General features: G+C 44.0%; 1 protein-coding gene across 6 annotated transcripts in view; it reads left to right on the plus strand.

The window, feature by feature from the left end:
• The window catches only part of KALRN (kalirin RhoGEF kinase), a 746,508-nt gene that overhangs the window by 358,327 nt on the left and 362,171 nt on the right, over nt 1-26,010 (plus strand). For all 6 annotated transcript variants that reach the window (XM_043525781.1, XM_043525782.1, XM_043525784.1 and 3 more), the window contains exon 9: nt 9,427-9,657. In XM_043525781.1, coding sequence (XP_043381716.1) covers nt 9,427-9,657 — 231 coding nt within the window. The remainder of the gene's footprint in view (nt 1-9,426; nt 9,658-26,010) is intronic.

Here is a 26,010-nt window from a genome sequence, read left to right on the forward strand (position 1 = left end):
AAAATGGTACTCGAGAGATATGTGATCTCTTTACTCATAACTTCACATAGGAGGTCAGATTTGCTCCCAGGCAGTGGGCCCCCAATGCAGTAAGTCAATCTGGAGCAACAGCACAAACTGCAGCCCCCCCCCACACCTCTGGGGTACCTGTGACCAGCCAGGGCAGCTCACAGGCTGGCCAAGAGACAGGCTGCTTCATTACCTTTCCTAGGCATCCTACAGTAGTGGCGTTGCTATGTAACCCTGACTAAATTGCTTTCCGTTGGGAGTGAGTCCCTGCTCCAGTGCAGTTATTCTAATGGGGGTAAAGGGTATAATTTGATTTACTTTGCACACCATCAGCTCTTTTCAGTATCATCAAAGTCCCAAGACAGAGATGCCCGGTCCTTATCGCAGCAAAAGATATAAAAGACTGTGCCTTAAAGTTATATCCATTTGCATAAGCTGGGTCTCAGTAGGGAAATAAGCTTTCTCAGATCTAAAGAGCTTGTGTAAAAAGGATGATGTCAAGGTTGCTAAGACTAAAAACTGCCTTATGGCACTTTGGCAAAAATCCTATAAAGATTTTCATTATGCTTTTGCCCCTGAATTGATCCAGGCTGTAGCAGGAAATAACTCTCCACAAACAGCTGGCATTCAGTGCAATTCACAAACAGACCAGTGCTCGTAGTCTGTATGCTTAGCATGTTGAGAAATAATTTACAGATGGCATAATTTGCTTAGTGCTTCTTTTTTCTCATCAGAGGTTCTTGTTTCTTGTTCTTCACTTCCTCACGCTCAGAAGGCTCTGTATTGTCCTTGACTATCTTTCTGGCCAAAGAGAGCTGGACCTAGTTCCTTACAGGGCTTGCAAAAGCCTCTCCCAAACTGGCTAATAGAAATATATACAATAACTGTAGTGATAGTCACTGGACCAGTCAAGGTACCAGGCAACAGAAAATCTGTCTGGAAGCCGAGCACTTCTCCTCTGTTGGGCAGTGTAGGGTTAAAATGTGCCCTGTGAAGGCCAGGAAGGCAGTGTAGCCAAGGGAGCTGGATGATGCACTGATTCAACAACTCTCTAGCCTCTGCCAGGTATACAAACCCCAGTGGACTTAAAACCACCCTTCCATGCCAGAGCTTCCAGGAGAGGATGATGGTTGAAATACTGCCTATTGTTAGGATATAGATATTCAGGCCTGTCTGTAAAGGCTTATACTCTAAGAATTTAGGTGTATTCTTATCACTTAGCTAGTTATAGAGGTATAAAAGAAAGAAACAAAATCAGTGTCTGCCGGTGTAAGGGCCTTCTCTTACTGTGACAGTCTGAGGCCCTGTTCTTAGGCTAAGGGCTTTGGCTAAGCAGCAGAGGCAGCCAAAAGCTGGGAAGCGACCGGTCACATCCTCACATTCCAAACTAGTCACATTGAAATAAGGCAATCTGGGGCTGTTAGAAAGGTGATCTGATCTATCACCTCCAGAGAAAAGGAAGAGCCTAGAGGATGTAAAAGGAAGTTTAGTTTGATAGTTTTCTGTTTGGTAAGAACTCACTTATCAATAGATACAGCTGAGAAACCCTCATGTCTTTATGGATGTAGTTGTAAAATCCTCACTTCTATATTGTTTTGTCATTATAGTTCCCACTTTGCATGGTCTGTTTGGTTCTGTGATTGTTTCTGTCTGCTGTATAATTAATTTTGCTGGGTGTAAACTAATTAAGGTGGTGGGATATAATTGGTTAAATAATCATGTTGCAATATGTTAGGATTGGTTAGTTAAATTTCAGTAAAATGATTGGTTAAGGTATAGCTAAGCAGAACTCAAGTTTTACTATATAGTCTGCAGTCAGTCAGGAAGTGGGTAAGTGGGTCGGTGGGTGGGAGGAAATGGGAAAAGGGAATAGGAGTGGGGAATTGGAATCATGTTTTGCTAAGGGTAGGAATGGGAACAGGGCCACAGGTAAGGCTCTGTGGTGTCAGAGCTGGGAAGGGGGATACTAAGGAAGGAAATTGGAATCATGCTTGCTGGAAGTTCACCCCAATAAACATCGAATTGTTTGTACCTTTGGACTTCGGGTATTGTTGCTCTCTGTTCATGAGAGAAGGACCAGGGAAGTAAGTGGGTGAAGGAATAAGCCCCCTAACACCTACCCTCCCCAGGGAAGGACCCACCACGGTGCAGTGGCCTTCACTGGAACAGTAAGGTGGAATCTGCCCCTCTGTACACCGGCAGGGGTGGGTCTAGCTCACTCTCCTTACTTTTTCCATCATATAAATTGTGAAGGATTGAGCTCTTTTAGATGTTTAGAAAGAGCTTCTTTCTTTTCCTGTACCAGACAAAGAATAGTCAATTAAATATCAGCAAGATAAGGAAATGTGTATATTAAAGTCTCTTTGCATAATGTATGCTTAAATGGTTCTTAAATAAAGCCCACTGCTGCATCTTACATTATATGCCCCTGATATTTCCATCTTTGATATTCAATCCCACAAATCTGTGTTAAGATAAATAATAGTTAACTTTCAGTTGAAGACTTCGGAACAAAGGCTAATGCTCTGTCCCAAACTCATCCTGCTGTGCCCTAGGTAAGAGAACAGAATTTGGTACTATAGATTTGTTGTTAGGCACTCACTACCGCAAGTCACAGCCCATCTCCTCAGTAACATGGGCTACCGAGAACATATCAAACTATCCTCCACTTCCTTCCCAAAGAATATTGAATCAAGTTAAAATTCTCAGTCTTTATCTTTAAAGTGCTCCATGGTCTGGGGTCAGGATATCTTAAAGACCATCTAAAACTCTGGGATGAAGATATCATTGACAACTTCACTTCTCTGGCAACGTGGAACTCTCAGCAATAAGAAGAAAGCTTGTCTGGGCAGGAGATAGAAATTTCTCTGGGGGCTATCCGAGACTGTGGAATGAATTTCCCCAGAAAATAAGGACTGTCACAAACCTCTCCACTCCAAGTGCAAGGCACATTTCTTTGACCTGCATTCTCTAATGCTCTACACAGAGCAAAAGTGGTGTGCATGCATGTGGGTGTTTGTGTCTCCGTATGAAAACGAAAAAAGACACGCTATCAAAACAGAGTGCTCCACTGCATGAGTGTCTTCCTCTGGGGAGAGAGTGAGAGAACAAACAGCATCTGACAGATGTGTAGTCACATGATTTAATGCACTACTGGAAGGTACTCAGATACCACAGGGATGAGCGCTGTATAAAAAACCAATATGCTATAGTTAAGGCTACGATTTAGTTGCGGAGGTCACGGCAGTCACAGATTCCATGACGTTACTAGACCTCCGTGATTTCTTCCACTTCAGCTGTCAGCAGCTGAAGCCAGGGCTGGAGGCTGGACTGTGCACCCCTGCCCTGCTGCAACTGGGGCTGGATGCCTGGAACCAGGACCCTGCTGCCTTGCAGGGGGCTGCAGCCAGGCTGCGTGCCACTGTCCTGCAGCTGTGGCCAGCTCCAGAACAGGGGCTGTGCACGCCCCCATGGCTATACCCCTCCCACTGTGCCCAAGCCTGGGGGCTGCAGCAGGAGCCGTGTGCCCCTCTTGTGGCATCCCAGGGCTGTGCGCAGTCCCTCCCCTCCCAGCTGCTGCCACGCCTTGGTGAGGATGGCAGCTGGGCCGTGCACCCCTGTCCTGCAGCCAGCTCCAGAGTGGGGGCTGTGCGCCCCCGGTGGCTGCACCCCCCACTGCACCCCAGCCCCACGGCTTCTGCCAGGGGCTGCCGCTGGGCCCGTGTGCCGCTGCCCAGTGGCTGCAGTGGGGGTCGTGTGCCCCCTCTGTGGCTTCCCAGAGCTGTGCACCACCCCCCATGGCTGCTGCCTGGGCTTGGCATGAGCTGCAGCTAGGCTGTGCGCCCCTGTCCTGCAGCTGCAGCCAGTTCTGGAGCGGGGACTGTGTGCCCCCCGTGGCTGTACCCCCTGCTGTGGTCGCTGGTGCCGGGGGTGTGCCCCCAGCCATGGCAGGGGTCTTGGCCTGTCAGTCCCCCTCCCACATCCATGAGACTCCATTACTCTCCCCTACTTAGCCCTGCCCCTCGTTATTTTTACTAATGTCACAGACAGGTCACAGGCTCCGTTAATTTTCCTTTATTGTCCGTGACCTGTCTGTGACTTTTACTAAAAATAACTGACAAAATCTTAGCCTTAACTATAGTGAAAGTATGTAGATATATAAACTGCAATTCAGTTGTCATATTTAATGCAATGGAGGGTGCTCAGGAGTCAGAATGCCTACTTTGAGACAATGCAGATGACACTATATTGCTGAAAGTTTCTGCTACAAGGTATCGTGAAGCTTTTTGGAGATGCTCACCAAAAGCCTCTTACAGTGCCCATTAGAGCCTATGGAAAGCCTCACTTTGACTTCTCTGCACTTTTGCTCAGGCCCTAAACATATGGGGCCCAGTTTCTGCTGGACCCAAGCAAAGCTCACATATCATGGATGCAGGGGAGGCGAGCAAGGACTGACAGGAAATCAGTTCAGTTTATTAGCTACCTAGGTGTGAAAGCTTTAGCTTATGCTGCTGGCAGAAGATCTTCCATCATCAGAGAACTGGGAATAATTGAGCCCCCAAGAGGCCCCTCTCCACCTTTTATAATGGGTGGGACAACTCCGGTGGATGAGGTGGTGGAGGTGGTGCAGCAGGAGGAATTTTTCAGGGTTTCTCTGGCCAGTGGGAGTTCATTTTATACTATCAATATGTCCAATGAATGTTGTGTCACAGACACATTGGTCCTGCTTTGAGCAGGGGACTGGACTAGATGACCTCCTGAGGTCCCTTCCAACCCTGGTATTCTATGAAATATAATTGAGATGCCCCCTTTAGTTTAACCTGTTTTTTTTTTAAATTACTCTTGATGTTAGTACTGATTGCTGGGGAAAGGAGAAGGATGAGGAGAATACAGGATTCTAGAGTCAAGCCCAACCTGTATTGATGAGTACAACATCTTGCTAAATGTGATTGCACCAAGTCTAGTTCATTCTTTGTCCCAAGAGGCACAATGCATCTGCTGTGAAGACCATTCCCTTACTTAGCTCAGTTATATCCACTAATCTGCAGAGGGGACCTTAGTCTGGTCACTTGCTAGGCTCTCAGCATGCTGCAGACCCAACTGGTAGGATATCTGGGATTTTAAAAGTTCACAGTAACACCTAACTGGAGAGTCTGGGAGCCAGACTGTAATTTTCAATGCAAACAAGAAAGAAGCATGAATCAGACTAACTTGTTCATATATAGAGTTCTCATGTATAATTCACAGGAGGTGAGGTTCTTCCTGGGCATAGGTACAGCATGAGGTCTATGCACATTTAAGCCTTCAAAGTAGGGTGTAAGTGGAATGCAAATAGTGCATAGGCCCTTTGCTTATTTTCTGCACTTGAGTACCAATGGTGCTCAAGTGTATTTCCCATAGATTGGCTTTGTTAAAAGTTGTGATGTGACCTGCTAAGCAGGAATGTTAATGCTGCTGTCCTTGAACAATCCTTGAAAAATGCAAAGCATTCACATGAAAGGAAATTCAATGACTTATTTTTCAGTTCTAAGGAGAACGCTGAAAGTGATTGAAAAAGCACTGTAACTAGCTACCCAGACTGGTGAAACTATTCATTTATCTTTTCAAATCAATTCATTAGCAAATCTTTCAGTACACAGATCTTTCATGTCCATTGGTTGAGGGGTGGGATAGCATTCATAAAAGAAACACCTTTTGGAACAGGAAATTTTGAATCGAACAAACGTCGATGAGCCATTGAAGGTATGAAGGATTTGGAAAAACTCCTGTAATATTTTATGATTATGTGTACCTCTGTTTGACTATTATTGTTTGTTATATAATTACCAAGAGGGTTAATTCCAGCAGGAACAGGTGGGCAGATAGGCAGGAAAGCAGACAAAGACTGATACTTAATGGGACAATACAGGCATCATTCCCTTTGAAGTTTAGCTCTGGCCTTATGGGAGGTAAATATCAGTTGGTCCCACTGGGCAAAGGGCCAGCTTGTAACCTCAGGGGACCTTCAGGTGGGAAGCTGAAACAAAGGCCTTTGAAGTGGATACAAACCTGAGCCTCTGATGCACTGGAGAGAGGGAGAGGGAGAGGGGCCAAGATTACAGGTGAGCAGACTGTCCCCTGAGACTCAGAGGGTTGGGTACTGGGGTAAGCTAGATCTACCTAAGCTTTAGGTAAGACAGATGCAAGTAGACGGTTGTGTAAGAAACCCTTTTTCCTGTTACACTGTGTTCCTGCTGTTGAGATTAAATGTTACTTTGTTTGATTTACTGTATGTGCACGTTGATCACAGCCCCTAAAGAGAAATCTTATAGGACAGTTGAATCTAGTTGGGTCTGCTTGAGCACTCATGGCTAGTACACAGGGTACTGTCCCCCAGGATCCAATTTAAAGAGAGTGAGAATTTTGGGACGCGTGAAGGCAAGTTGCCTAACACTTTAGGGGTCTGCATTTGCAGAGCCTGAGATGGGCCAAAGGAGAAGCTAGCCCTGAACTGTGACAGAACATTTCCAGAAATGTTTTCCAGAATAGAGCATGTCCATAAATGCCGTTATCACCTATGCACTTACAAGTGAATCTAGTGAATATCTTATCTGGTTGCATGTGTTCTGCATCTTCTTTCAGAAAAGGTTCTTGAGTCTTCTCTGTTTGGACTGACTTTGTTCTCACTAACACTTTTATAAATCAAAAGTAACTACACTGAAATCAGTATAATTACAACAGGTGTAAGAGCAGAATCAGATCTACTGTAAAACGTAAGGCCACTAACAGCAACGTATGGTCCACCTGATTATCCCCACTTTGACAACATTATTTGTATATACCTTTGGCTCAACTTTCTCTGCTGAAATCCTCATCTGTGTCATCATTTCCTTTTGCCATCCCTATTGCAACTCCATCATCTGTGTCCCCAGCAGGCTGCAGCTCCCCTGGTTCCAGCATGTACAGATTGCTCCTGCCCATTTTCATGAGCAAAGGAATTTGAGTATACCCCCCCACACACATACACATAGCTCCCTAATCATTTCCAAGTCTAGTTCAAAACTGTCCTTTGTGTTTTGTGACAAAGTTCCTGCTCTACCTTGGTTGGTCTTGCACTTATTGGCAGATTTGCTCACCTTGGAGCTTCACGGCAGCCCTCAGCTTGGCCGTTTTTCTGAATTCACAGTCCAGGTCGACTCCTCCTGTGTCTGACCAGGAGTTGGGAGGATTTGGGGGGAACCCAGACCTGCCCTCTACTCCGGGTTCCAGCCCAGGGCCCAGTGGAATGCAGCTGTCTAGAGTGCCTCCTGTAACAGCTGTGCGACAGCTGCAACTCCCTGAGCTACTTCCCCATGGCCTCCTCCCAACACCTTCTTTATCCTCACCATAGGACCTTCCTCCTGGTGTCTGATAATGCTTGTATTCCTCAGTCCTCCAACAGTCCGCATTCTCACTCTCAGCTCCTAGTGCCTCTTGCTCCCAGCTCCTCACGTGCACACCACAAACTGAAGTGAGCTCCTTTTTAAAACTCAGGTGCCCTGCCTTAATTGATTCTAGCAGCTTCTTGATTGGCTGCAGGTGTTCTAATCAGCCTGTCTTAATTGTCTCCAGAAGGTTCCTGATTGTTCTGGAACCTTTCCTGTTACCTTACCCAGGGAAAAGGGACCTACTTAACCTGGGGCTAATATATCTGCCTTCGATTACTCTCCTATAGCCATCTGGCCCGACCCTGTCACAGTTTATAAAACTGCAGAGACTTGCCCTAGCCTATTTTACAATCATCGGTGACCTTCTGTTCCCAGTAAAACCAGTATCAATCTAAAATAATGCCATTGATTTCACTAGAGTTATTCCAGATATGTTTTCCCGTAACTGATTAGGAAGCAGCATGATCTGTGGAAAGTGCTTGGGATTGGGAATCAGGAGTGTCTGTGACAGCCTTATTGTATCACTATGGACAAGTCACTAAATTTCTCAATACATCAATATCCCTATCTGTAAAATAGGGATAATGACACTGACCCATTTTTGAGAAATATTCTGAGATGTATTGATAATACTCAGTAGTAGAAATGGTCAGAAAAACTTTGAGAGAACCATTTTCTTTTGAAATCTAAATGTTTTGCAAAATCATGTCAATTTTGCCTAAATTTATTTACAGAACTAAAAAAAGGGAATAAAAAGATTCCAACATGTTGGACCATCTTCTTCTAACATTTTCACAACTAAACTTTTGTTTTGTTCCTCTTGAAATGACTTTTTGATTAGAATTTTTTTTAATTGTGTTATATAGAATATAATTTTTAAGACATCTAAATTGCAATGAAGATCTGATCTGAAATAATTTTTTTTCCTGGAATGTTCTTTTGTGAAGAATCTTGGAATGTTCAGGCTTTGTTCCTAATTGGAATGAAAATATATTTAGAAATCTCAAAAGCCTCTATAAAACTGAATTTGCATTGTGTCCACAGCTCTGTTTACTACTTATAAAGTGCTTTATATTAGTAACTGATATCAGAGCCACACATTGACAATCTATGTATTTCTCAAATCCCCTCTTACAAGACACCAACACCCACATTTGTTAAATTAAGATAGTTGTAGTTCATTTACATTTTGCATTTTATGGCTGAAATTTTCAATGGGTTCCATGAAATACACAAAAAATACAATTTGGATGCATTCTTTTGCATGCACAGAAACCCTTTGTGTGTGTAAAGGCAGAGTTTCATATGTGAAAATGATTACACTTGCAACATTTGCATGCAGGTTTCTTGGGCCCATTGAAAATGTAGGCCTATAGTTTTCTCTGAACTATTCTTGGGGAAGGAAAGATACTTTGGAGAAGGTTAGTACTACCACTTACTAATTTATTTTCTCTTCTCTTACTGAATGAAGGAGAGCATGGATTTCACCTTTTGGAATTTGCATTCATATGTCATAAGCTCACAAAGAAATGACTCTCTCTTACCATACCAACTGTGAATGTTTTAGTCATCTGTGTATTTCTGAAAATGCCACCTCCTCACCAGAATGTGTCTATATGTCTCCTGCCTCTAAACGCCACTCATAACACAACATTATTTCTCAATTAATTTTCAGCGCTCAAATGTCTGCAAACCATGCAGTAGTTCAGTATCTACCTTGGTATCTGTGGCCTTATATGGACCTGTCACTTCAGTGCCTAAGGTCCTACTGAGCAGCACAGTAGGTCCACTGTGAAACTGAGGCAGGTGATTAATACATAAGTAAAAATAAAAAAAATTGCTCAAGGTTTCCTGTCTTTTCCTTCTAACAGAGGTGGGTTTATTGGGGTGCGGGTGGCGGGGGGACAGGGAAGAATTGGGAGGATGAGACTATTCTTGCTGCAAGCTGTCAGATGTTATGTTATCAGCACCAGTGAAGTTGTCCCCTCGAGACTCAATCTATTTCTTTCAGGTAAGCCAGGATGGGAAGGCTTTGCTGGATGTCCTGCAGCGTCCCTTGAGCCCTGGAAACTCTGAATCCCTCACTGCTACTGCTAATTATTCCAAGGCTGTCCACCAGGTCTTGGATGTGGTACATGAAGTCTTGCATCACCAGCGGCGCCTAGAAAGCATCTGGCAGCACAGAAAAGTCCGATTACATCAAAGGCTGCAGCTCTGTGTTTTCCAGCAGGACGTTCAGCAGGTAATGTCATATGTTAGAGCGGTGAAATGAAAGTCCGAATGACTAATACATGTTATGGCTAGATCACTTTGTAGCCATTAAATGTGTATGGTGACTCATCTGGAGGATATTTGTTACCACCTAGTGTTATTACATATGCTAGATGTACAGTGCTATCCTATTTCACCGTTCAGTACTTTTCAGCTAACTTTCGTAGAGTTCTTCATGTCAGATGCCACCATTGATAATGTAACTTATAACAAGAGACCTTTGATAAAATGTTTTGAAGGTTAATAGCTTTTGGAAGTAGACAGTTGGTTAGCACAGCTACAGTATGTGCTTTAGAAATAGATAGGTAATCGAGAAAAAGTGGGTGACAAGGTTAAAAAAAAAGGCCTGGGTGGAATAGTTTTGAATTGCCCCATTTTCCAGCTTGCCTTATGGAAATAATACTATAATGTTCGACAGAGTTTGGGCTCTTCACAGTAGAGCACAATCTTCTTTTTTGAGTGATCACTGCATATCCCAACTTGTGGGATCCAGGTGCCTGCAGTGACAGCCAGTTGATCAAACTGCACCAGCAGCACATCCCATGAGTGTAAATGTGCGGAGTCCATGTCAAAGAACTTCAGTTAAAAGTCAGTAACCTTCAGATATGCAGAGGTTCATTCTGAAGAACTTTGGTTACAGATAAGTTGCCTTCATTTTCTTAGGGGGAGTAGCTATACGAATATGATAACTAACAATAATCATAAGAGTTCCATGCTAATAGCTGCCCTTCTGTACACAAGCATGAAGAACATTGCAGGAGTCTGCTCACTTCCAACTATGTGATATGTTAAGGGGAAGGCTACTGGCTAAGGTTGTGTGCTGCTAATATGGTGCCTGCTGTGAGTGAAGGGGCTGTAGGTTCTAATCCTGATATGGCATGTTAAAGTCCTTTTTTGTTTTTAAGTCATCCCTTTACAGTGAAACACAAAGAAGAGGTTGAGGGAGGAAGCTCTCATAAGTGTGTGAGGAAGGCAGGAACTGAGAACTATTGGGACATGCTAGCAGTGCCTGTGATGTTCTCATGTGTGCCCAGTTCGGCACTAAAAACAGAGAGAATTGCGAGCATAGTGCTCCCTTGCAAATAGATACATTTCTTACCCAGCTTGAGCATTTTGTGGGCAGCGTTTTTACCTACTAAGGTTACTTTTGCTCAGCTTTTATTTAAAATCAAGATATTCACAACAGCGTTAAGGCCATAATTATTTACAAATATGCTTAATTTAAGGAACTTCTCTTACATTATATGTCAAAATATGTATGCTTCATGATAATGAAATCTGTAAGCTGCATAGTAAAGCATCCTTATGTGATTGAATGAGTTTCAATACTAGTGTATACTGGAAAATGTCTGAAATCAAAAAATGGCTGAAATCCCTTGTGACAAAGTAAAACAAAAAAAAAATGTTGGGGATTGGTCCTGCTTTGGGCAGGGGGTTGGACAAGATGACCTCCTGAGGTCCCTTCCAACCCTGGTATTCTATGATTCTATGAAAACATGTAAAAATCAAGTAAATATTAAAGTTTGTATAGTAACCTTCATTCACCCATATGTCACAGATTGTGCTACATTCCAAAGTGGATTTGTGAGTAGCCTAAGGAAGACTAGTCCAAATAAATGTGAGAGACACCTTTTTTCAGTATTTTGGGTCAAGTTCTGCCTCCCTTACTCTGGTGAACAATCCTGCTGAACTCCATAGGACTATGCGTGGGGTAAAGCAAGCAGGCTTTGGCTTATTAGTGAACCCCATTTAGTCCTCTAGTCTCCTCCTCTTCCAGTCAATGGGGAATTTTGTTATTGTCCTCGATGAGAGTGGGTCTGGGGCCTTGGTGTGTATTATAACTGCTACATTCGTGAAAAATAAATTTCACATGAGCAGAATCATTTTAGAATGCATCACTGCAAAGCTTTGTAGTGTTCCATTGGCAGCAATCTTTCCAAATTTTCGTTATAATGAGTAGTTATTATCTAGGAAGCAGCAACTTAATGACAGATGAGTTTCTGTCTTGGCACACACTTACTGTTAGAGGCATCTTTTTACTCTGCTTATAAAATGGGGAGGAAGAGATGAGTCATTTTGTGCTTTAAACATCTATAGTGTTCAAGATAAATGCATCATAACTCAGTAAATGAAATTACCCTCTAAACAGACTCAGAAATGCAAGATAAAAATTTACACAGGGAAAAAAGATTTGGGGATATGATTTGCAAAATTGATCAGTATTTTTCAGGATCATTCCTATAGATCAGAGGTGGGCAAACTGCAGCCCGCGGGCCACATCTGGCCCGCAGGACCCTCCTGCTCGGCCCCTGAGCTCCTGGCCCGGGAGGCTAGCCCCCGGCCCCTCCCCGCTGACCCCCTCCCCCGCAGCCTCAGCTCACGGCACCACCGGCGCAATGCTCTGGGCGGCGGGGCTGTGAGCTCCTGGGGCAGCGCAGCTGCAGAGCCCGGCCTGACTCAGTGCTCTGCGCTGCACGGTGCGGTCGCCTGGCTCTCCAGGCAGCGCGGTAAGGGGGCAGGGAGTGGGGGGGGGGGGTTGGATAGAGGGCAGGGGAGTTCGGGGTGGTGGTGGTCAGGGGCCAGGGGTGTGGATACGGGTCAGGGCGGTCAGAGGTCCCGAGGGGGCCATCAGGAATGAGAGGAGGGGTTGGATGGGGCGGCAGGGGGCAGTCAGGGGTGGGGATTCCGGGGGCAGTCAGGAGACAGGGAGAAGGGGTGGTTGCATGGGGCAGGGGTCCCAGGGGGGGCAGTCAGGAAGGAGAGGGGTTGGATGGGGCTGTGGGGGGCAGTTAGGGGTGGGGGGCCTGTGGGTGGTCAGGGAGAAGGGGTGGTTGGATGGGGTAGGGGCTGCGGGGGGCAGTCAGGAATAAGAGGAAGGGTTGGATGGGGAAGTGGGGACAGTTAGGGGCAGGGGGTCCGGGGGCAGTCAGGGGACAGAGAGTGGGGGGTGGTGGTGGATGGGGCAGGGGTCCCGGGAGGCCATCAGGGAACAGGGGGGTTGGATGGGGCAGAAGTCCCGGGGAGGGCGTTAGGGGGCAAGAAGCAGGGGGGGTCGGATGGGGGCAGTGGCCATGCCACGCCCCTAACCGGCCCTTCATACAATTTTGGAAACCCAATGTGGCCCTCGGTCCAAAAAGTTTGCCTGCCCCGGTATAGATCTTGCTTGGCAAGGTATAGTTTAGGTCTGAATTCTGTCACTAACAAACTAATAAATATACAGATTAATTAAAATATATATTTGGAGATTGAAATGCACCAAGTAAGGCAGAGTCATGTCAGTCCATCAAAAAAGTTGTCTAAATGGTCTATGCATGATGCCTTAAACTTGCAGCTTATATTTTCAGACACTTTGGTGGCAGGTTGCCCTGCCAGATGTCAAAATGTGGCCTATTGGCACTTCTTTATTTTGCAGCCATTATTCCCTTCCCATGAAACCACTCAATCCTTCCTATAGGAAATACTTGCATACCCCTTCAACAGTGAGAGTGATATATGTTTGCTCTTCTCCCAGCTCATTGCCAATGTTGTTCCTTTGATTGAAATTTGATTAGTTTGGCTGCTTCTCAGGGAACACAGCAGCAAACCAGGAGACAAAGATACTTTATTTGCAGATAGAGTTTCCTTTCATGTACAGAAGCCCTGAGTCAGCTGGGAGCAGCTATTGGATACAAGAGGGAACCATGCCTTTCATGGCTGCTGAAGGGTAAGTGGGAGAAGGGCAGGATGTCAACCAGTTACAAACAAGCTTTGGTCTCTGGCTAGGAAGCAAATCACTAGGTGATAGTGACTTGGACAGTGGTGGCCCTGTCTCAGTTCTCATTGTTTGAGGACTGTTTTTGAGAAGGGCATGCTGGACACAGCACCAGGCTTACCTGGATTTTTCTGACTTCATAGATATGTTATCCTAGCTTTATGCCCAGATATATTAACAGAGACAAGGTTCCTTGGTTCACTATCTGCCTCTGGACAGAGGCCAGGTGTCCATGTTGATTTCATTACATTTATTAGCAGCCACTGGTCTGAAATGTTTAACGTGTAGCTGACACATCTGTAGGATATTGTGGAGTGGATGGGATTGTTGTTCAATGGCTCAGTGGGTAGTGGGGGGTAGCTGTCCATCCCCGCTGATGTGGTCCATTTCTCTTGCGTCTCCTATTCAGTGTAAATATGAAACTGCTTGGGGAAATTGCGATGGATATGGGGATGCATTGCCATCCATTTGGTGATAACCTTCAGCTATAGATCTCCTTCTCATAAAGTAGATACCTGACTTTCTCAGATAGGTCCTTGGATGAGACTGAGCCAACTGATGCTCAGTCCAGAAAAAATCTTAAGGTGGTGCTGATTGGCAGAGGGAGCAACTTGAGAAATTGGGCAGGGGAGAGGAGATTTGTGACTGCTGATCCTTTGGTGGAGAGTGTCCACCAATTGTCTAACAGGCTTGCAAAATTGCAGCATTTTTGGATCCCTGAGGTGTTCTTGGATCTGAGGTAGCTCATGCAGAATGCACCTGCCAACCTTTTTAGTGGTGTTAGTCGTGTGACGAGATGTATTTGTGTCCCATGAACCGCAATGCTACCTGTTTCTTTATGATCTGTCACATTCATAATGTGTCCAGCACTGTAGTGACTAGGCATGATGCTAATCTATAAAGCCCTATTATTTGACACTGGGCCACCCTTAGGAACCACCTCTCCTTGAATATACTAACAAGATATCAGAAATCAGCTGAAGTCCTGTTGCTCGCCATTCCTATATGCACATTCTGGGGGATTTGAAGTTGGGTGTCCTTAGTGGAAGGCATCTGGCTCTAGAACTTATTACATCCATTGGTCTGCATGAGCTGGAGTTTATTGGCTTTCAGAGCCCAGTGCAAGACTCATCTTTGTAGCCAACCCATCACTTGATAATTCACTGTGGTTGGCTGGAGTGGTCAGATAGGTTGTGGGATGTTTAGTTTAACACGCTGTTACACTTAATTTGTCAGGATGGTGCAGAGAAAGTGTCATTAAAATTCAATATAGAAATAAAGCTGGCTGGCAGGAGAAGTGCAGGTGGAAGGAGGAAGCACTCTCCCCTCATAGGCAAGTACTTCAACATTATAATGTGTTTGGTTTTCACTGGCTGGAGAAGCAGATCATGCCCAAACCTATAGCTCTTGCATGGAGCATAAGGTACTGCCAATATGGCACCTGCCTGATTGTATACAGTCCCCGGATGTATTGGATACTCCATGTGATACATATTGTCTATTTAGCCCATTTACAGAAGAGTGCTAAGGTGTATGGGGTAGTTTATAATCCATTATTCTCCAGCTTTAAGACTAAGAGTCTTTGAAGGATTATATTTATACACTGCCACTACCACTCAGTTTTCCTGATTGCTTCAGGGCAACTGATAGTTCCCATTACGCCTCTGGCAGCTTTCTATCTCTCTTGCAGAGTGTTTCAAAGGCACATCAATTAAGGCTATATATTCCATTTTATGCCTTTATTTACAAGAAGCATTCTCACTGGGTCTCATAAAATAAAAGAAACTTGCAAATAGTAAGGAAGAGGGATAGTACAATCAAGTCAAGTTCTTATTTACTGCCATGTGACTTCAGCCATGACACTTTGTTAAAATGCAAAATAAAAGCATAATATGAAATATGTACCACACAAGCAGATCTGTCCCAGACAAATCCCAAGTAAAGAGTTAGCCTTTGCCAACAACCGACAGTTCAGTAACTAAAAGATTAAAATTCAAAGCATCACCAAGGATCTTCACAGCTCCTTCAGTCATTCCATCAAGTAATAAAATATGCTTAATGTTTATCACTCCCAAGCTTAAATCTCAATAGTGTCACTTCAGAGCCTTCTCTGTTTCTTCTTGGTTTATTAGGCATAAGTGGCCAATGCTGTCTGGAGTTCCTCTTACCTATTAGTGAGTAGATGATCCAATTCTGGAGTTATTGTCTGGAGTTACTGTCCAAAAGAAAAAGGTCTTCCATTCTCCAAAACCTAGAGATAGAGATGTCTTTGTTTTCAGTAAGCTAGATCTTCTAGCAATTATTCAGTCTTCATAGAATCATAGAAGATTAGCATTGGAAGAAAGCTCAGGAGGTCATCTAGTCCAACCTCCTTGCTCAAGGCAGGATCAACCCCAACTAAATCATCCCAGCCAGGGCTTTGCCAAACCAGGCCTTAAAAACCTCTAAGGATGGAGATTCCACTACCTCCCTAGGTAACCTATTCTAGTGCTTCACTACCCTGCTGGTGAAATAAATGTCTCAGCACAAAGTTTGGATAGATCATAGAGTGCAGTGTTCCCCTACATAGCTTTGAGAATTTAGTTAATGTGTATGAATTTCTAAACCACACTTTATGTCCCTAACAGCCTCTTATTTAGTACACGACAATTGCTTGTCTAGCAAGCATCCTCTAGTGTTTGCACAGTAAATCTGTAGAAAAAGGATTCCCCTTTTGCTTCCATCCCTGCTTTGTCACAGATGATGAAATAAAACAACTTGGCAATAGTTTTTTAATGGCAATTTGCTTTCCATTCTATTTGTTCTGACAAAAAATGAGCATCTTTTCAGGCAATATGAGTGCCAGTCTAGATGAGAGAGGAGATGTGTGGCCTTCACTCACTATTCTGAGGTGAAGGACTGACAGGATGGGACCTTTTCAGTAACTAATGCTGAATTTCTGTTAAGTTCATTTGGAAATAAATAGCACTCTTCCACTTGTGTACTAGGTACATTCATTAGGATCAGTACTGTGGCAAGGGATGTCAGATGAATAAATAAAAATTGGACCACTTAAGTGTATATTGGCTAGTCATTTACTCATTTTAGATGTAGACTAGAGTTCACTTAACTAGTTTATGAGTGATCATTCTTAAGCTCAATTCCTTAGTGGCATGTGCAAATGCAAAATTATTCAGTAGCATCCTAAGAACTTTCAGGGGGCCTCGTCCTGGGAGGAGCTAAGTGCCTTCATTTCCCATTGGTGTCATAGGAAGCATTCAGCATCCTGCAGGACTGGTCCCCTGGTGAGGGCATGGGGATAAAAATGGGTTTAATTAATATTATTCAAACCCTCCCACTTCCCAGAATGCTTTAAAATTAGGACCTTGTTCTTCCTAGAAGTAGCTTTTGCATATTCCCACTCCCCACCATCCCCTCTCAGCCAGCGTATCAGGTCTTGGAATATTATAGAGGAGTACTGCTTATCGTTTGCCAATGCCCCCATCAGCCACTAGGGTTTTATGTACCTTTGAAGGTGTGTAGCAGGGATCATGTTCCCTCTGCACCACCTTGATGTACAGAATTGTAATATCTCTTTGGGTTCATACAGTCATGGCACCACTCAGCACAGCCTCAGACAGGATTGTGGCTAAAAGCTTTGAGTAATGATCTCAGTATTCATTCAGTAGTATTAGTACTTAGTACTTAACATGTTCAGAGCAGGGTACAAAGATCAATTAATTAATCCTTCCCTCTGAAGCATCTGGCACTGGCCACTGTCAGAAGACAGGATAGTGGGCTAGATGGATCATTGGTCTGACCCAGTATGGCTGTTCTTCTCTAATCCTCATTAGACTCCTGATGAATACAATGATTACCATTAACAATTACTACACTCTGACATAAAGTCTGGGGTACCACACTTATTCCTGGTTTTAACTGCAGAGAAAACTATACAGCCTGACTGACCGTATTTGCAATGTTGCAAATGTTGATGTTTTAATGGCAAGACTATCACTAAGTATTGTTCTCCCCATTGTAACTATGGCTAAGCCGAGGCATAGAGAGGTTAAGTGACTTGCCCAATATTGCACTGTAAGTCAGTTTTACAGGCAGGATTAGAATTCAGTAGATGCTTTATATGCTCAGTTACTACTGTGATGAGTATGGAATAGTTAGATGGGCAGTACCATGATCAATTAGACTGCTTCATGCAAATTTCAAAGCAACAATAATATTTGAAGATCAGCCTTCATTTACTGTTGTTCTGATTGGATTTCTTTAAGAATGTTTTCATAGGTGTATTTCATAAATGGGTTAAAGGTAATCAGCCAAATTGAACTTTTCCAGTGACTTGGGGCTTGATCCAGAACCATTGAAGTCAATGGAACATATACTCACAGGAGCAGACCCTTTCTAAATCATCATCTTTAATTGGATCCATCTAACATCCAGGCCATCAGAACATTGTTGGCATTTAGCAGTCTTGAAATCATAGCATGGGAAGATAATTTTCAAACCACTTTCACAACACAAAATTCTGCTCTTAGTCTCTCCTGTGCAAGCCTAATCAAGTCAGGTGTATTCCACGTGTGTGTAAGCTAGAGCAGAAATTGATAATTTAATTTAAACTGGACCTGCATATGTTTGGAGAATCAAATAAAATCCAACTCCAAGAGTTCCCCATTTCTCATATTATTTAAAACCCTGTAGACGTTTGCTACCCCTTTAGTCCAATATATATTCCACTGACTGTAAAAATCACCAGGTGACATGATCCAAGTCAGATGGTCTTAATTTAAAGATAAAGAGCCAGATCCTTGGCTGCACAGCATTCTAACCAGAGGGGAACAAGGTGTAAAGCTCACATTTGCTCTTCCCAGTCCTGCTGCTGGCATGTGCAAGGCCAGTCCCACTGTGCTGGCTTAGAGCAGCTTTAGTGTTAACTTCCATCTGTTGTGAATGGCCAGAGGGAGCTGAACTCATTCCCAGGAACTGGTATTGTGTAGGAATGTCCAGGCCATGCTCTGTTTCCTCTGACTACCAACACCTCCTTTTCCCTGCTGTACTGGGAGTAGAGAGAGGAGTGGCATAGAGCACTCATGCTGGCACTATACAACTGAAGGATCCCCTTGTGCTGGGCTTCAGGACTAGATTGCACTGGAACCCCAACACAAAGCAGCTACACTACACAGAAGAATCTTGCCCCAGTTTTTCTTCACTTGCTTCTCATTTCACAACTCCTGAATGTTTCCTTTAATTCTCAAAGACTGATAGCAGAACTTTAGCAAGCAAGCATCTATAACAGGGGTTCTCAAACTTCATTGCACCGCAACCCCCTTCTGACAACAAAAATTGCCCCAGGAGGGGAGACTGAAGCCTGAGCCCGCCCAAGCCCCACTACCCTGGATGGGCAGGACTGGCCTTACCATGAGGCAAACTGAGGCGGCCACCTCAGGTCCCAGACTGTGGGGCGGGGGCACCACTAGGACCAAGAGTGTAGAAAATTTTGTCTGCTGCTGGTGCATATGTATTCTCTCTGCTCAAGATGCAGAGAGATGGTGGAGTGCTGGAGGAAGGAGGGTACAAGAGACATAACAGGCAGGCAGGAGAAAAGGTGAGAGGGAATAACAAAGCAGCAGGAGCTGCAGGGAGGGAGAGGAGGAGGAGCCTCTTATGTACCTCTCTAGCACCCTCAGGAGCCTGGACCGAAACACCAGCTTCTCAGGGAGCTTCCTGTTTCCTGCTGCTTCCCTGAACCCACTTGAGGAGAACAGGCAGTCAACTGAAGTAGTAGGAGCCAGTTAGGCCCTTAAGACGCTGATATCTTCCCTCACTCTGGCCCTGCTATCAGCCTGCTTATCTGTCCCCTTCAACTGAGTGTTGAGAGCCACTATAGCTGGCAAAGAACAGCAGTCATGAGTGAAAGAAGAAAACGTCCCTCTGCGACAGCATTCAGAAAAAGAAAGAAAGCAAAGGAAGCTTTTCTATCTAAGCAGGAAGGAGCTCTCTTGAGATACATAGGCACAAATGTTCACGGTGAGCCTTACGGCCCCGGTGAGGATGTGAGTGGTAAAAAGATGCCTGATCTTCCAGTTAGTCAGAGTGCAGGTGTCCTGGCAGCTACTGCAGCATCCATATCGCCATCTCAAATGGATGTAACCATGCACATTCCTGAAGAAAAGTGTAGATCAGAGAAGAGTGTGGTGGAGGCACAAGAAACAGCTGCTGCTGAGTTTAGTTCCTTAAGTCTAGATGATCCAGGACTGTGGACCCACTTGAACAGTAGCCTGAGGGACTTCCTTGTACTGCATGGGCCACAGCAAGTGAAAAACTTCATGTTCCTCAAAGACAATGAATATAGAAGTTTCCATTCAACACATTATTGGCGTGAAATCCCCAATGGTGACAAAGTGGAGAGGCCATGGCTTATGTACTCAAAAACCCAGAATGCTGCATATTGTTTTTGTTGCAAACTCTTCCAGTCTAATGTTCCAGCCGCAGTGGGTTCTACAGGAACAAAGGACTGGCTAGAAATCTGGCATGCCATGAGAAGGCAGCAAATCACCAGAGAGCATTCCATAGGTGGAAAGGTTAAAGGCCACCATAGATGATCAGCATTAAGAGAAGATTGCATCAGAGTCTCTTTACTGGCAAAATGTTCTGAAAAGGCTCATTGCCATTGTGAGAATGCGTGCTACCCAAAACCTAGCACTGCGTGGCACTTCAGATCAGCTGGATGTACCAGACAGTGGAAAATTCCTTAAAATTGTGGAGCTGATGGCTGAGTTTGATGCTGTACTCCAGGTGCATCTAAGAGTCACCACCCAAGAAATGTACACGCACCACTACGTTGGAAAAACAATTCAAAATGAGATCACACAGTTACTGGCAACAATAGTCAAACAGAAGATTGTGGCAGATCTGAAGTCAGCAAGATATTACTCTGTTATTCTGGACAGCACACCTGACATTAGCCATACGGAACAAATGGCTTTAATTGTGCGTTTTGTAACAGAGCCTAGTGAAAATGTCCCTGCAATGGTGACTGTCAGAGAGCATTTTCTAGAATTTATTGACATTGATAATACTACAGGAGCTGGTATGACAAATGTGCTTCTTAAAAAGCTGGAAGATATGGGACTTGCGATAGCTGACATGAGAGGTCAGGGCTGCAATAATGGTGCCAACATGAGAGGAAGGAACAGAGGACTACAGATACGGATCCGAGAGTTAAACCCTCGAGCTTTTTTTGTCCCATGCAGTTTTCATTCATTGAACTTGGTGGTCAGTGATGCAGCATCAGCTTCTAGTGAGGCTGCTGAATTTTTTAATGTAATTCAAAGCATCTATATATTTTTCTCTGCATCAACTCAATGGCAAATTTTGAAGCAACATCTCGGAACATCCTCTGACACGGAAACCACTGAGCATCACACGATGGGAAAGTTGAGTGGAGGTGATAAAGCCTAACACACACCAAATTGGGAAGATAGATGATGCCATAGTTGCCATTATGGACGATAATGCTATGACAGGAACTATTCGTGGGAGAACAGCGGCAGAGGGAAATGGAATCACCGGAAACATACATAACTTCAAATTTCTGTGTGGCTTAGTGTTGTGGCATGACATATTGTTTGAAATAAATGTTGTAAGCAAGGGACTCCAAGGTGTTGACCTTGATATATCTGGAGCAATGGAACAACTGGACAAAGCAAAATCATACCTCTAGTCTTATCAGTCAGATGAGGGATTTCAAAATGTTCTGAAGAGTGCACAGAAGTTGGCAGAGGAGCTTCACACTGAAACTGTTTTCCCACTCATTCAAGAATACAAGAGTCCCCGAAGAAGACATTTTGATTATGAGGCATGGGATAATCCCATAAGAGACCCCAAACAACAATTCAAAGTTGAATTCTTTAACCAGGTGCTAGATTGTGCAATACAATCAGCTGAAGAACGTTTCATGCAGCTCAAGGAACACAGCAGTATATTTGGAATGTGGTATGATATTCCAAAACTCCTCACTATACCTGAAGAAGACATACACGAGCAATGCAGGGCACGAGACATAGTATTGACACATAATGACATGTGCGATATTGATGCGAGTGATTTAGGGGATGAACTGAAAGCCCTTTCAAGATCCATTTCAGCAGGGTCAACTCCAGAGGCTGTTCTGGAATATATGTGACAAATAAGATGACCACCCTCTTTCCAAATGCTTTTGTTGCTCTGTGCATACTTCTAACACTTCCTGTAACAGTTGCCAGTGGAGAACGCAGCTTCTCCAAGCTGAATTTAATAAAAATACATCTACGCTCCACAATGACACAGGATTCAGAGTAACAGCCGTGTTAGTCTGTATTCGTAAAAAGAAAAGGAGTACTTGTGGCACCTTAGAGACTAACCAGTTTATTTGAGCATGAGCTTTCGTGAGCTACAGCTCACTTCATCGGATGCATAGCATATCGTGGAAACTGCAGAAGACATTATATACACACAGAGACCATGAAACAAAACTTCCTCCCACCTCACTCCCCCGCTGGCAACAGCTTATCTAAAGTGATCCTCAAGTAGAGCCATTTCCGAGAGCCTGTTCGGCCTTGCAGCCATCTCAATAGAGCATGAGCTGGCCCAGACTGTGGACCTTCGGGAAGCAGCTGAAATCTTTGCAACCAAGAAGGCACAGAAAGCACCACTTTGATTATTCAAACAGATAAAAACGCCAGTGTTTACTATGCAGACAAGAAAAGTTAACTTTCAAATGCCTGAACAGCAAATGTAAGTGTTACTTAAAATTTTTGAACAAGGCATTTTAAGTTGTTAGTTCTCCTTTATTGAGGTAGGTAGCAGAGCAGTGCCATGAGAGGAGTAGAACGGGGAGAAGGCAGAATTGAGACCTTTCAAAGTTTTGGCCCAAGCGCAGGGGCATGGGGGCATCATTTGAGCTCCCCGACTCAGGTGCCAAAATGTGGGCTGGCCCTGTGAATGGATGAGGGGCCAAAGCCTGAGCCTCACCGCTTTGGGAAGCAGGGGGGGCCAAAGCCCTCAGGCTTTGGCTTCAGCTCTGGACCGTGGTGCTTGGGCTAAAGCCCTGGGCCCCAGCAAGTCTAAGCCAGCCCTGGCGACCCCATGGTCGTGACCCACTTCGGGGTCCCGACCCACAGTCTGAGAACCGCTGATCTATATTATGCACGGATATTGTGGTCAGTGCTGAAAAAGCCACAGGGGAACAGTGTTGCTGACCCTGGAAACAATTTAAGGAAGAAAAATGTGTTTTGTTCTACAGATGATTGAAAGTTGGTAAATTATTTGCTCCCTGGATAGGCTGCAGTGCCCCAACTGAGAAATTTACATTTTTGGCATGCTGTTTTGATATGACTGGCTTTAAATTTCCACACTAAGGCTTCGACTCACCCTGCAAGCGTCTGAAGAACATATGGTATAAAAATACCTTAGAGGTATATAGAGCTGTCAGCCTGAGCAATTAATTGCTTTAAATACTTTACAACCCAAAGAAAAACAAAAAGGACTGTTCTGAACTTCTAACAATGCTCCTTAAATACAGCTCAATGTTACCTGGCATTTTCTGTGCCAAAAATATTCACAAAAAACCCTGTTTTTAAATGATAACATTTTCGTTTAATTATATTTGTCAGGAAATTCTTTATGGCTCATTGATTAACAATGCTCTATCCTGTGTGTAATTTGATTTAAAGTCTCATTTGAAATTCGTTAGGAACAACCATTCTTTCTTCTGCTCTATAGTTATTAATCTAAGCAGACTGTTCTTTTTTGTGCTTTAAAAAGCTCTGATTAAAAATAATAATAACTTTCTAATTTCCACCTGGAGAAATAGCATTAAGGAATATACTTCAGGACTAGGTTTTGGTTTCAAACTAAAGTTGACTTAGCTTTGATGTAAGACTAGAGCAAGACGCTTTGATGGTCTGCACAGCTGTCTCAGGGAATAGGAGCTAAAGAAATCTGAACCAGCTAGTTTGATCTCTGAACCTAATGAAGCCAGAAGAGGAACTAAAAAGTAATTCCTTTGAGGCCAATAAAATGTCTTGCTTGTTTTGGGCCCCCTCTGTCCTTAAAGACAGCTCTGTCAGTCAGGTGATCCATTTTGCTGAACAAAAGAGCATTTGGGTCACAGCTGAGAGTTCAAGGCTCTTCTTAGAAGGCCTAGTCTAAAGCTTGCAAAAATACTATTGGCTTCATTGGGTTTTGGATCAGGCCCATAATGGAGCTTGGAAAGTCTTTTGCTTTATGAAGGATCAGAAGAGGTGATTTAAATACAGAAGTTCTCCGTAATGTAAGTGTGGACTGCAGTCTAACAGTCCGATCTTGCAAAGTGTTGCGAACTCTCCACCATTAGAGGCAGGTTGTGATCACTCAGAATCTTGTGGGCTCAGTACCTCAGGATTTGCAGATGCTTTGTGGGAAACTGAAAGACATTCTGAGGCACACTGAACAAGTGTTGTTGTTATTATTTATGTTTAGGCAGAAGTGTGCTTATAGAGCACATGCTGTATTTCTCTTCTGTATTACTGTACCAGTGGCATGTGCATGAAAATTTCCCTGAAAATATGACACATCAATCAACATAATTGTTTCTAAGTGGCATGTGTTTTCAAGGCACCATTGGATCTTTAACTGGGATGGCAAAAGGTGAGGAAAAAGGAGCGGGGCTATTCATGAGTGAGAAGGCCTCCAAAAATAGTGAAGCAAGAGAAATTAAGGGAAAGCGTTTTCTCCAGATGTGTTTTTTGAAAGCAGTTGCTGGAGTGACAGATTGTCACCAGAGACTAGGAGAAAATAGCCCCTTGAATAAATGTAAAATATAATACAATGAAACTTTAAGAAATAATAATATTTCACATCTATTGTGGCCCCTTTCATTCGAGAACCTCATAGTGTTTTTCAAAGGTAACCTCCTATAAATATACTTAAGTGACTTGCCGGAGGTCAGTAAAAGCCTCATGAATAGAACTCAGGATTCTTGATTCATAGTTCCCTGTTCTAATCACTAGTCTTCACCGGTTCTCCAACATTGTTCCTTATAGAAAGGTCTTATAGAATTTAGTGAAGTTCTATAGAAATGAAATAAGGATCAGTTACCCTAAAAAGTAGAGAATTATGTTTATAGGTTGGTTGAGGAATTCTATACAGAAGTTATTGTTTTCTACTACATTCTGTTCTCTTGATCTTTCCTCTCCTTTCCCCACATTTTGTCTTTGTTGCCATCTTCATGATCTTCCCTGTCACTCAAGCATATAAGATAAGGATCATCTTTCACTCTGCCTTTTCCATGTTCCAAACATTCAGATTGTCTTTTTCCCAAATCTGCCCTTCTCTTTATGTCCACACAGCTAAAATTCCTGTGCAGGGCTTGACCATTGCCAATCTTAATTGCGTCGTCCTCCTCCTCTATTTCATCCCTGACAGCAACATTGCCCACTCTGGTTGATTTAAAATGCAGCTGCTACCATTATCTTCCATGCTTATCACTAGAGCTGGCCAGAAAACACAATTTCCCTCGTGGGACAAATTTCAAATCTTTGAAAAAAAAAAATTCTTTACAAATTGGGACAAAAAGTCAAAAATTTGAAGTTTTTCCCAGGAGAAGTCTCAGAGAATTTCACTTTTGGAGAATTGAAATGGAATTTTTTTGGCTTGCTTCCTTGGCTGCCTGACTGCCTCGGAGCCAACTGCCTGGAGTGTCAGGCAGCCTGGGGAGCTGGCCACCCAGGGACTTGGTAATGCAGCGCTGGAAGTTGGTGATCAGGCAGCTCAGTGGAGACTGCTACCCAGGCAGTTGCATGCTGGCTACCCAGGGAGTCTCGGCAGCCCACCAGGTTGGGAACCTTTGGACCTTTCATTTTTTTACTTCTGACAAAATCTGAAATTTTCCTTCAGAAAAGTTTGCAGAGACTGCATTTTCTCTCAGAAAATCTTTCTTATGGAGAATTCCCAACCATCTCTACTCATCACCTTGACTATATCACTCCCTCTTGAATCCTCTAGAGGCTCTTATTTTCCTGTCTCACCAACTTCAAGGTCCTTATCCTTACTAATATGGCTCTTTGCTACTCTTTCTCTCCCTGTACTTATGGGGTCTTCCACCCTCTGTTCTGCCAGTCTTGAATGTCCATTTGTGTGCATCTCCCGCAAAACTCTCCAGATTTTCTTCCGTGCTGCCCCTTATGCATATAACACCATCCTTGAAGCAATGGTCACGGAGTGTGGGGGAGTCCAGGCCCTGCACCCCTCTTCCTGGGATTCACTGAGACTCTCAGCCAGCCAGTAGAACAGAAGATGATTTATTGGACAACAGGAACACAGTCCAAAACAGAGCTTGTGGGTACACCCAGGACCCCTCAGTCCAGCCCTTCTGGGGAAGCAGGGAGCTTAGACCCCAGCCCTGGGGTTCCCTGCGTTCCTCCACCCAGCCCCAAACTGAAAACTAAACCCCCCCAGCAGGCTCTCTCCTGCAACCTCTGTTCACATTCCTGGGCAGAGGTGTTACCTCCCCCTCCTGGCTCAGGTTACAGGCTCTCAGGTCAACACTCCCCTCTCCCTGGA

Source organism: Chelonia mydas, chromosome 11 (assembly GCF_015237465.2).
Source record: "Chelonia mydas isolate rCheMyd1 chromosome 11, rCheMyd1.pri.v2, whole genome shotgun sequence".
NCBI lineage: Eukaryota > Metazoa > Chordata > Testudines > Cheloniidae > Chelonia > Chelonia mydas.